Raw genomic sequence first — 13,042 nt, 5'->3', positions numbered from 1 at the left:
ATTCATACCTTGTAAATCTCCACTAAGCTCTAGAAAGGACTTGGCTTCACATTCCTGTAAAGACTGCAGTTATACATGTCACTTGTTCATCTTTTCTGCCAAACTTTTCCCTTCCACTCAACTTTTCATTTGTAGACTTGAGATCTCTTCTTTAACAATAACCATGTATTCTGTATCTGCTTGTCTTTAAAAAGACTCTTTAATGTGAAGTCAGTTATCTTCCCCATGCATTTATATGCTCAATAAGTTTCACTTTTTAAACAGAATGACTGAAATAAATTAACCTCTTAATGACATTATGTGTATTGAGAGGAAGGAATGTTCTACTTTAAAGACTTTTGTCCAGCTTAGCTACATCTTAGTATAATTCACCAATAACATTCCTATGGTATGTCCACTAAGCTAGTTTTCTCAGCAGATAGTGATGTTGCTGGATAGTTTTCTCAGAAGAAAGTATTTGGATCTGGGAATGGCATCCCACCAGCATTTTAATTTAGCATTTCAGACATGGATAAGTACAGAAATAATTTCCATTATCACGTTTAATGTGTTAATGCACACATTAACACATTTATTTAAATAATTGCCTTAAACTCTCTTCTCTTGTGCCTCGCTCTGTGTCTATATCTCGAAAGAACAATAGAATAAATGTAAAACATCTGTGTAATGTTTTTAATAAGCAATAAGTATCAACAACCATCTGTCATGTCTGAACCGCACTAAGTACAGACAGACTGTGCTGATTAACTTGGCCATTTAGTCCATTTTTATGCTAGAATTTTTTTTTTTTTAAGAAAAAGTAGCGGAAAATATCCAAATATTACACAATTAAACCTGATGGTTCTCGTTTTAAAATACTTGTGTTTCAGGTTCTCCTGTGGCTCCTGCCATCACAGTTTCTTCTGCTGCTTCCACGCCTCAAACTCCAAGCATCCCCAGTCCCGCTCCCACTCCTTCCCAGCTCGAGCCAGCGGCTTCGACCCCCTCTGCTCGCGCTGTGTCGCCTTCACCTTCTCCGTCAGCCAAGCCCATGGCTGGCACCAACGACCCTGAGGAGGCAGCCCGCATCCTGGCAGAAAAACGCCGCCAGGCCCGGGAGCAGAGAGAAAGGGAGGAGCAAGAGCGGCGCGAACAAGAGGAGAAAGAAAGGTCAGTCGGTCTGGGGAGAGTAGATGTGCAAATGGAAAGCTCTTGGTTTGATTTATAGCATGGTAGTAAGCCTTTACTTTTTTTGTTTTTGTTTTTTTATGGATTTGACATATCTGTCAAATATGTACTTTAAAATGCACTGCAACCAAATTGCCTTTAGAATACACATAATTAGTTAACACATTCCACCTGTGTGGTATTTAATGTCAGTATAACCCTGCATAAGCACAAAATCTTACCAAGTATTCTTGGTCTAATTTTTAGTGCAAATATCTTAGTACACTTGAAATAGCACACAACTAACTTACAAGTAACTTTTCAGCAACAAATATGAGCTTGTTTTAAGTCACAATTTCCTAAATGTTGATTTAAACGTATCGGTTCCACTGGCAGATTATTTCCCTTATAACAAGACTTTTTTCCCATGTCACAAGCCATATATACAGTACATTAGCCATATACTCCCCAAGTGTGACCTTTTAGAAAAGACTGTGAAAAAGACAATGTTGAAACAATAAGATAAGATGTCCTGTTTTCTATTTGCCATATGCAATATAAAGTAGAATTTGCACTAATCAGATAAGGCATAAAAATAGAACTTTTTGGTTCATATGCAAGACTAATAAACCAGAAACCCTTCATATCACTCTGAACACACCGTCCTCGCAGTGACACATGGTAGTGGCAGCACCGGGATGTGGGGATGTTTTTATTTCAGCAGGAACAGAAAGAACTACAACATAATTTAGTTAAAAATGTATTTGTGTTGGGACAGCCCTGTCAAATTACAGATCTAAGGTAATTTTACTGATTCAGACAAAATTCCAAATTTGTATCTCTGAAACTGATTTAAAGCTTCCATGTGGATCAGTCAGAGTTGTGATCAAACACATTTAAGAGGGAAAGTCCTGATGTAATATTAAGTCCTGTTTTGTCCTCGTATGATCCAGGATCCTGAGAGAGGAGCGAATAGCAAGAGAGGCAGAGGAGAGACAGCGCAGGGAAGAAGAGGCCAGAGCCATGGCCGAGGAGCAGCAGAGGAGGGACGAGGAGAAGAGGCTGCAGGAGGAGAAGGAGGCTGAGGAGAAAGCCAAGGCTGAGCAGGAGGAGAACCTGCGCTTACAGAAACAGGTCATTTGGATAAACTGGTTAGAACAACACAGCTGGAGTTTGTGTGGATGAAACTAGAGAGGAAGTGTGTTCAGCTAGGAACAGCCAGAAAATGCACTTCTCAATTAATTTTATATTTTGTAGACACATAACATGATTCTACTGTTGTGTCATGAGCGGTAACACTTTGCTGCCCTCTTGTGGTCATTCCCAAATATGTTTTTGTGGTCAAACATGATCCAGCATTCAAACACAGAGCCCATTGTTTTGATGACTTCTTTCTTTTTTTCTTTTTTTTTTGACTGAATTGTCCTCATGAGGACAGGAAAAGTCCAAAAAGGATCTTTTTTTGTACAGGAAAATATCCCGTTTGTGGTTGTAAACAGTAACAGTAGGGAACAACCACACCCTTGTTACGTTAAGAGAGAGAGAAAAAAAAAAGCCATGTTTTTTTGGCTGCAGTGTTTTCCCCCCCCTTCATTTGCCTGCAAAGAAGTTGTGGTTGGATTTCCATGTGTTTGTGTTTCAGAAAGAAGAGGCTGAGGCGAGAGCTCGGGAGGAGGCGGAGAAGCAGCGTCTCGAAAGGGAGAAACACTTCCAGAAGGAGGAGCAGGAGAGACTGGAGAGGAAAAAGGTAGGACTGTACATCTGCTCTCCCACCGCTGTTCTCTCCACTAGATTGTAACTCGAGTTCAAACAAGATATTCACCATTATGACTTTAAAGGGAAGCATGCATCCAAATCCATTGTTCATTGAAACAAAAAATACTACAAGTTAAGAAACAAATTAGCTAATGCAAAATCTCCTTCACTCCCCCATGAGTGGTGCATTTATATTCTGGGTTATGTGCGCTCTGAGGCCTGGCCTCTGACACAACAAAAATCAGGCTGGAAAGCCGAGTCCCTGAAACCAATACGAATGATGTTTTTGGCTTATCCTGGAGGGGCTGTCTGCATGCCATGATTTAATAGGCCTTGGAGTGCCTCTGTGTTTTAGAGTGCGTGTCTATATATAAGTCCTAATATTGGCAGGCTAGCTGCCCCAATCTTATCTGAGTGGATTTGTGAAGATCTTTGCACATGTATAATGATACTTCTGTGACCTTTATGTTCATGCTCAGCAGCCCTGGGTCAGCCATAAGACCAGAGGGAGGACAGAATGGTAACTAAAGTGAAGCGCTTGGGGAGAACAACCACAAATTTGTACTTGACTTTCTCTTTTAACAGTGTTTTTTTTTTTTTTTTGGTTTTTGTTTGTTTGTTTCTGCTGCAGTACGAAACAGCTTAAAGGAAAATATGGGTATAAATTATGAAGTGAAAGATGTGATCAAACCTGTTCACAAATCTAAAAAAGCATGGCGTGCATTTTTATTCAACCCCAGTGCGGCAATCTGCCTTTCAGACAGCACCAATTTACTTTACAGAGCCCACCTGTGTGCAATACAACCCCACTTCTGATCCAGCAGGATTTTAGTGAATATAAGTGATCAAACAGCCTCTTGAAGAACAAAGGAACACACCAGAATGGTCATAAATATAGCAGAGTGTGTTTCCAGCTTTAAAGATTTTATTGGACGCTTTTCATTTAAACTTAAAAATTTAGAAGATATGGCACAACTTCAAACCTATGTAGATGGGGATTTGCCAGAATTGAAAAGCTGGCAAAGGAAACCATTAATTAAAACAACCATGAGCCCCTTGGTGGTTTTGAAAAGCTGCAGAGATCTATAACTAAGGAAGGAGAATGTGTTGACATGTCGACTATTAGTGATGCACTTTAATAATGTTGCTTTTATGGAAGTGTCGAAAGAGGAGCCATTTTAGAGAAAAAGGTATAAGAATTTTTCTTATAGCTTTCAACATGTCATATAGGAACCACATCCAACATGTGAAATAACTCAAATTTAATTAAAATGGGACAATGTGCAACATACATCAACCACTGAAGGAGAGATGTACTGTACTAGGTTATAGCTACAAATGCTGATTTCCACCTGTAGTCCCCAAAACATACAGTAATATTAAATCCAACATGTAAGTATACATAACATGAGGATAAATAAAAATAAACACACTGTTCAGACCACAATAAGGGCAATAAAAAAAATAAAACAATGAAAAGACCAACAGTTATATGGCTCTCTGGTCAAAGAAAAACATAATTTTAGTCCCACTGAGACGACAAAAGGTCAGATTTGTGTGGATAAGAACCAACACTGCTCATTGCCCTAAACATTGAATAGAATAAAGGATCAAACAAGTGACCTTAATGTCCGCATCTGTGATATAACTATAGAAGCGTGACATATCCCATCCATGTTCGAACCTGGAGAAACCCTTTGGATGAGAACAGTAAACGTCTTCAAGAAACAGAAATCCGATCTTGTTTTTATGTTTTAAGAAATTTTGAAGTTCTTAAATTCATTGAAAAAATCTGATTGTGATGTGAAAAATGTGGTAAAGCTTGAAATGTATCCATACTTTTGCAAAGCAAAATGTCATGCCTTATATGAACATATCTTAATATCTTCGTAGAAAGCAAGAATGCGTGTCTTTTTTTTTTATCCGACTTGTTTTGTTTGGTCTTAATAGTTCCTCTTCCATTATCTCAAAAGAGCTTTGTAAGCATGCTGCGTCTTCCTAGCAGACGTAGTACTGCCAGGGGTCACTAAATCAGCAGGAATGAGCCCACAGGAACATCTCGTCCTCCACAACAAAGATGCTCCGTTTAGACCGGCTTCATAAAGCACACAGGTGGCTTGAAGTGCCCTGGGGGTTACAGCAGCATCAGCAACTTACTGGGACAACAGAAATCTACAGTGTGGAAGCACGTTTTGCAGCTAAACTAGATACCAAAGCTATGAGTGTCTGAGCTGTGTGTGAAATAATCCCGGATCTTAAAAATGCCTCTCGTTTATGAGCGGCAGCTGCAGTTGTGGTGTAACTGCGTCAGAGGAAGGTCAGATCTTGTGTCTAACTTCAGTGCATATATATGTGAAAAGCAGACGGGGTTAATTTTTTATTAAAGCACAGCCACACCATCACCTCACTGCTCAGCTGTGCAAAATTCAACCAATACCTGTTATATTTTTTGCCAATTACACAAGTTACACTTCATCATCATCATCACTCAAAACCGAGTGTCGATAATAGAACAATCTATTATAAGTTGTCTTACTAATAACTAGTTTAGTATTAAAGTTACAAAAATAGAGAAATATTATGACATAGAAAGAATAAATAGAAAATGAAACACGAGACTGAAATTGTAAATTAAACAGTCCGAAACTCTGATAGGCTGAGTTTTGCAGACTATTCCTGTCAAGTTTCCAACCAAGTACTAGAAACTAAAGTAGTAACCATCATCAGATTCTGGGTAGTTACACAAAACCCTGAAACAAAAATGCATAACGGTAATTTCTTTTTTTAAGCAAGACAAGCAACAATTTTGCCTCCACTGAAGTAACATTACTTTGACTGTTATAAAATTAGACATAGAAAATGTTACTTTGGTGCATAATTATAATTGTAGATCACACAGTTTACAAGCTTTCAGGCTGTTTTTGTATCATGCTGTCATTCTGTTCAGAGTGTAGCAGCCATGCTTTCTTTAAAGCTGAAAAGCAAAATTACTCATGTGTTGCTCCTGCTGAAATAACATCATATTGACTATTCTAAAATTAGCTATAAATGTTACTTTTTGCCTCTCTATAAATGTAGAACACACAAAGTTTACTAGATTTTAAGCTGTTTTGTATCATGCTGTCATTCTTCTGGTCAGAGTGTAGCAGCCAGTTTTATATGTTCTTTAAAACAGAAAAGCAACAATTATTCTTGTTTTGCTCTTGCTGAAGTAACATCATGTTGACTGTTCTAAAATTATCCATAAAAAAATGTTACTTTGATGCATAAGCATAAATGCAAAATAAACACAAAGTTTAATAGCTTTCAATCTGTTTTTGTACCATTTTGTCATTCTTCTATTCACAGTGTAGCAGCCAATACAGTAATCATTTTTGACATTTTAAATGTCAAACAAGCATAACCAGCATTCAAAATAAAATTTTTAACAATGTAGTCACTGTAGCTAAACAAATCATATTTAGGACCGCTTTGGGAAAGAAGCTGTTAGTGCAGTTTCCTGTTATAATGAATGGCAAATTTGTCATTTTTATTATTTGTTGCACTATTTCTGAATTTGTAATATTGGAGAATTGTAGTAATGTTCAGAGAGAACAGTGGTCATGTACTTGTGATATTTTTTATAATGTTCAAAAACTTTGTTACTATTTGACAAGTTAAAGCAATTTTTGGTCTTATTCGTTTAAAATGGCACTACATAATTTTTTATCAGTTGCTACAGAGAGTGACATAAAAATAAGCTGATATTAGCTGGTTTAATAGTCAGTCTACTCCATTAGACGACCTGCTGTGGAAACAGTTTCACTGTAAAAACAGTGATGGGTGGCACTCTTTGTTTAAATGCCATGATTGTCTGAGAGTTTCACTACCAGACTTACTTCCAAACAGTTGAATCTGCCGTTTTGTTTTTTTAAGCTAAGGAAATGTTTCAACCAGTTGACCAGCCAGAAAAAAACTAAATTTATCACTTAGCCATCTTATCAGAATGACAGGAAATCTATGCCAGTGTTGATTATTAACCGACACTTGCCTACATCAGACTATTCATAGAACTGAAGCTGGTATCCCAGCTATTCAAGGACAACTATTTCTATACTGTTATGCATTGCTATAAAATACAGCAATGCATTACAAAATGTTAAAGTAAAGAATATTCTGCAAATTAAAAAAATTTATCAAACTAAATTTTTTCCCTGACTTTATTACTTCTGTTTTTGTTTTGTTTCTTTGTCAGCGTCTGGAAGAGATCATGAAGAGGACACGCAAGACTGATGGGGGTGAAAAGGTAGATGTAAACTTTTACTTTTTTACTAAAACAAGAAGCAAAACCCTTACTGTTCAGTAAGTGAGCAAGTTCCTCCTTTGCAGAAAGAAACTAAATCCGCTACAGTCGCTTTCTCCAATGACTTGCAGGGAGAGACCAGCAAAGGTAAGCAGAACATTGAATTGGATTCCTCTGACTTTTAAAGATGGTCTTTAATCAATTAAAATAAAACATTGTTTCCCCATCAACCTTTAATTTGCTGAAAATGATCATTTAGGACGTAACATTAAGGCAAAGACTTAAATTTAAGTGAAGACTTTGGGATGGTTTTCAGAGTCCACTAAAAGATGTTTATGACCTTAATTAATAAACTGTAATAAAAAGTTCTCTTACTCATCTCGTTGCAAGTTAACTGATTTAATTATATTTTTTATTAAGCAGTAATAAGCAGTAATTTGAACAAATGTTCCTTTTCTCTTTGTGCGGCACTAAACAAAAGCACAAATATCTGCTGCATCTTCAGTATGTACTCCCATGTGAGTCGGATTCACCGTGAAGCTTGTCGTATTAAAGGGTTTTTAGATTATATCTCTGCCTCATATCCTGTGCAGCTGCAGTCAGGCTTGTTTTACGCGGCACAATGGGACCCATGTGTGCTCACTGCTTGTTGAATCCCTTAGCCTGAGGGATGGGAGTAAGAGTGGGCTAATGGCAACAGCCTGCTGCAGTTTTACACCTATTTTTGATACATGACACTTTTGTGTCAACCTGGATCTAAGGGGGAAAAAATGTGTTCTTGATAAATGTTATCTGAAAGTATTATCAGCTGCTTCTGTTATGTAACAATCGAGTTGGATGCGGTGACTTCTCAGAGAAAGGCTGCTGGTTCCAGTCTTGTCTGAATGAGGAAATCGTTAGCCAGGAACTGATGTGGTTGGAGGTCTGGCAAGTAGGGATCCGCTTTAATCAGGGTCGGCTGGTGCTTTTTGTTAGCCACAACCAAATGCTTAAGAAGCTCAGATTGGGGGGTCCCCGAGTCCTTACGAAAGATGCCTGAACAAAATTAAACCTTTCATTATTTACTTATGTCTACAATGGTATTTGTTCTGAAGTTTTACAATTAAAGTAAATTAGAATACCATTGAGTATAGTTCAGAAATTAAAACATTTTAGTTCATATCAACATATTACATTCATGTTATTATTTCAAGATATTCAATTAATTTTGATGCTGATAGGAAAAAAAAGCAACTTCTGTTTTTCAATTAATCAAAATATTACAATAGACTAATAAAAAAGATTTTAAAAACAAAAATGTAATGTTGTGGCCTACACACAATCATTTGTAAGACAGCTCATTCTATAGTTATCCAATAGACTGCTATAAAAGGTCGTGACTGAAAACATGACTGCTCAGTGCTCCAACGAAGCATATTAATGGAAAGTTTAGCAGAAGGAAAAAATGCGGTAGGAAAAAGCTATACCAGGTGTGGGATGAGGCTGGTGTGCAGGCTTTTACACTGGACCTAATGTAGAAATGGTGACAGCTGCTAAAGCATCCTGGACTTCCTAAACGCTTCAGCAGAACCACAGGCTGATTCTTTACTTACCTGATATATTAATATAATTTTATGAAACCCAAATTGTCCTTTTTTATAAACTGTTAGCCATAGTCATCTAAATTACTGGAAATAAACACTTGAAATGTATATTTCAGCTTGCGTAGATGTATCTTTATAGTGGAAATTTATGATGTACTATAAAATCATTTGTAAAATTTTTACTGCCAGTTATTAAACCATTTTTGCCATTTTGCTTCTGTAACATGTAGGAAAACAATGTGCACAGTCTCAGAAGAACATTGAGTAAAATAAGCAGCAGGAACCAAAATAACAGCAAAGCTTGAAATGAACCTAAAATCTGATGTTTTATGTTGAACTTTGGTAGAAAATGTGGGTCAGCTGTAAGCTCTACTGTTTACTTTGTGTCACTTTAGTATCTGCTGACAATCAGGCGAAACTGGAGGAGGGTCTGCCCAACAACAAGGCAGAGAATGGACAGAGTAACTTCAAAGAAAGGTAAGGCTCAATTCTTCTTGCTCGCAAAGCACCACGAGCGGAGAAAAGCTTGCCAGGAAACAAAGGTGGAACATTACTACCAAAATTTACTTGCAGGAAATTTGTTGGTTTTATTGGTAAGCAGAAAGCCACAAGGATCAGGCTGTCAGTAAACAGTGTTAATAGTTGAAGAATTAACTGATTTCCTCATTTTCTTCAGCAATGGCAAAATGACTCACTCTGATCTGAGTCATGTTGGCCAACCGAGCTGTTCTCCATGTTTCCCTCTCTGTAGCCTCTCAGTGGTTAATGGGCTCCAGCCGGTGAGGCATGAAAACGGTCTGTCCTCTAAAGGAGACGCTGGCCACTTCGAAGACTTCATCCACCTCACAAACCAGGACAACACGTCCAATGGAGCCCGGGACAACTCTGAGACCGGCACGTCCGCTGAGCCCATCCTCGCTTTCGAAAGCGAGGAGTCTTTCATGAAGAAAGCAGGCCCCATGAAGCCGCAGCACGTTGCAGGTACACAGTTTGGAAAATGTTTTATGACACACAGACAAAAACTGGAAACAAAAGTATGCAAAAATGAACAGGTGACGTAGTTTTAGAGCCTGGATATTTTTTCTCAATTGGTGCCACTTTGGGAGGGGAAATCAACTTGCGAGTTGAGCACGGTGGAGGCAGTGTGATGATGTGGAACAGCAGCTCCTTCACTGCTCATCAGTGGATGCAGTCTCCAATATATAAATATTTGACCCCTAAAAGCAGGATTCAGTAGAACTAGCTCACTCTTTCTACAGGATATTTTGTGTAACGTAGAATTCAATTGTTCTAGAAAACCCATTGCAGCTTGGCTGATGTGTATTTGAAGTAGACAAAGCATGCTTTGTCTTTAAATATGGGTGAACTGTCCCTGCAGTGAAGCTGCTCTCAATCAAACATGCAGTTCATCACCACAGTGAAAGCGAGAAGCCCCCCCGAGAAAAGGAAGGCGCGGCACGAAGAGTTCACTTACACTAAAAAAAGGTGGAGATGGGATATGGAAGCAGCGCTGAAGGAAAAGTCGAAGAGAAGCGGGGGTATCTTTATCCTGTTGACAGCTTTTATTCACCAGCTCGACTGACTCGGACCGGGGCCCAGAGAGGAATTCCAGAGGCGACGAGGAGCCCCAATCCACAAGTGCTGCGCCACCGGGGGTTAGAAACACGACTCCGCAGCAATTAAGCACCGTGCAATGCTGCACTCGTTTCCCTCCCAGGAGCAATGTCAGCAGCCTTCCCCCCCCATATATCTGCTGGATTTTAACTCTCACCTGTTACCAAAGTACAAGCCAGAAATCATAATTGGTTAGCCAGGAAAATGGATCATGACTTTCTTTGGTACCATCTCGATCAGTTCCCTTTCTCTCATTCTCAGTCCCGCATATCTCTTTCTGTTAACTCCGTCATAAAACCTAAACATATTTGGCTTCTCGTCTCCACTCGTAAATCTGGATATGTGAGATGACTGTCTTAGCAGGACTAATACACCAGGCTGATCTAAAGTCACAATGTAACGCTGCATGAGGGCAGTTTATATTCAGACCTGAACTTAAGGTGAAGGTTAAAATCTGACCAGATCTTGACCCCATGTCTTAAATACCTCTAAAACAATGTGTCCTGCGTTTCACATGTTAGCTGCTTTTCTCTGTAATGTGTTTGGAGTCTTGCTGCCTTTTCATTTGATCCTTGTAAACAAGACAGTAAAGATTTATTGGGAACCTGCCCCCTGCGGCATGGTTAGCATCCTTTTGCAGTTAGTATTGTCAACGGGTCAGAGGTTTGTGCACCACATCGTTGCCCTGTTCAGTGAAGCCAACAGAGTATCACTGAACAGTGGCTACCGATCGGAGTCTCTTTTCTGGTAATATGATGCTAAAAAGTTGCATCTTAATGAACTTAAATATCATCAAAAAATATAATCATTTATTTTAGTAGGTTAAAAGTGAAACATATTCACTAGAGATAGAGTTGAATATCTCAAGCACCTATTTCTGTTTATTTTAAAGAGTTAGGAGAAGATTCACAAGCCAAGAGCTGCAGCTGAAGTCAGTGCAAAAATTTTCGATTCCTTGTAAAATTGCTCCAGAGACCATCATAACTTAGATAAAATCCTTAAAATCCTTTTGAAGTTGTGGTTATCTGTGATGATTCTCCACTTTTTTTTTCTGCATTTTCCTTCCACTTACCTTTCCACTAAAATGCTTTGATACAACTGTCCTCAAGTGGAGCCGACAGGCCTTAGCAACACTGTAACATAACCTTTCTGAAGTAAAAAAAATATATTTTACTTACTTTTGAAATATTCTAAATTAAACTATATTAGATTTTTAGTTGTACTCTATAGTCTTGAAATATAAGACATAAACACTTGAAATACATATGTCACTATGTACTGATAATGAGTTTCACATTTGAATCGAATACCTGAAACTAGCTTTCCCATGATATCCTATTTTTTTAGATGCACCTGGTATTTACCGAATAGCTTTTTATTTTTTAACCTTTCCTTCTGCTCCTCTCTTCCAGAGGTCCTGTGACTTCCTCCTGTTGGAGTGATCACGTCGCCTTAGTTTGTCCTGAACCCTGCCAACGCTCGCACAGCGAGACCTGTGACCTGTGCCAATCATAAATCTTCATCCAGCTCTCAAACGTAAACATGCCTCTGTGAAGATGAAGGTTACCACAGATGATGACCCATCAGGGGAAAAAGATGACACAGGATGAAGCATCGCATGATGCATCAGATCTCCATGCCACTGATTCAGGACTCTTCACCACTCAGCATCATCCTTTCAGCTGACTAATTATTTTACAGAATAATGTTTTGTTCTCTAGATATTTAAGTGAAAGAAGTATATAAAGGACTGGCCACGTCTTTGTGAATACTGTACATGAACTTTGTGTCAGAGGAAGGAGGAACCACAGAGGATTTTAAAGCTCTACAAAAGGGAGTCTCATCAAAACCCAGCTGTTCTGCAGCCTGGTTTGTATAAAGCTACATGTAACAGTTTTGTAAAGTTAAATAGAAAAACATTTTCAAGCGCAAGCTGATGAGAAACTGCTTCTCACTGTCTACTAGCTTTGAATGATTGTATGCAAACCCTGGATGTACTAATGAAGTATCCATCTCTGTTGCTGTAAAACAAAGTTGTTTTCCTACAGAAGGAGTTTCTCCTGCTGTAGTTCTTTGTCCTCCCACACTTGTTCAAGCATGACAGTTTTCTCTCATTTGCATTGAGATTCACTGAACTTGTAGGTGTTTTTGAAAAGCTGTAAACGCTCTGATTTTGCTGTGTTGTAAGGTCAATGGGAGTATCCGAAGTCTTAATAAAGACAGGCAGTCTACTCTGGAGTCTCATCTTTCTTTTCTGCTATTTTTCTGGTTAACTATTAAACTTACAACAAATAAAATAAGCCCTCATCTGCACCCAAAAGGGATTCTAAACGCCATCCATTTATCTTCTGCTTAGGCAGCAGAGAAGCCTGGATTTCACTCTCCCCAGCCACTTGGATATGACGGGGGATTGAAGGAAGCCAGATGATAAAGCCCATGTGGAAAAAAAGCTGCTAAGCTTAAGATTTGAAAAATGTTGCGAAGGAACCCAGAAGTTTAATATGCCAACCTGATTCCGAGAGGACTAAGGGAAAACCAAAGGCAATATTATTGAAAAGATTCAGTAATTTATGACTAGATAAAACATTTAGTCATGAATGTTTTATTTAGTGATAAACGTAGGTATAACATATTCCACCTATGTTATCACCTTGTCATTAAA

General features: G+C 38.4%; 1 protein-coding gene across 8 annotated transcripts in view; it reads left to right on the top strand.

Moving 5' to 3' along the window:
* The window catches only part of map7d1a (MAP7 domain containing 1a), a 43,201-nt gene extending 30,589 nt beyond the window's left edge, over positions 1–12,612 (top strand). For all 8 annotated transcript variants that reach the window (XM_028011483.1, XM_028011527.1, XM_028011492.1 and 5 more), the window contains 8 exons: positions 870–1,149; positions 2,100–2,280; positions 2,789–2,893; positions 7,136–7,186; positions 7,270–7,330; positions 9,162–9,243; positions 9,518–9,747; positions 11,793–12,612. In XM_028011483.1, coding sequence (XP_027867284.1) covers positions 870–1,149; positions 2,100–2,280; positions 2,789–2,893; positions 7,136–7,186; positions 7,270–7,330; positions 9,162–9,243; positions 9,518–9,747; positions 11,793–11,803 — 1,001 coding nt within the window. In that variant the 3' untranslated portion in view covers positions 11,804–12,612. The remainder of the gene's footprint in view (positions 1–869; positions 1,150–2,099; positions 2,281–2,788; positions 2,894–7,135; positions 7,187–7,269; positions 7,331–9,161; positions 9,244–9,517; positions 9,748–11,792) is intronic.
* The last annotated feature ends 430 nt before the right edge of the window (positions 12,613–13,042 follow it).

Source organism: Xiphophorus couchianus, chromosome 3 (assembly GCF_001444195.1).
Source record: "Xiphophorus couchianus chromosome 3, X_couchianus-1.0, whole genome shotgun sequence".
Taxonomy (NCBI): domain Eukaryota; kingdom Metazoa; phylum Chordata; class Actinopteri; order Cyprinodontiformes; family Poeciliidae; genus Xiphophorus; species Xiphophorus couchianus.
This window is presented reverse-complemented; position numbering and strand designations above follow the sequence as displayed.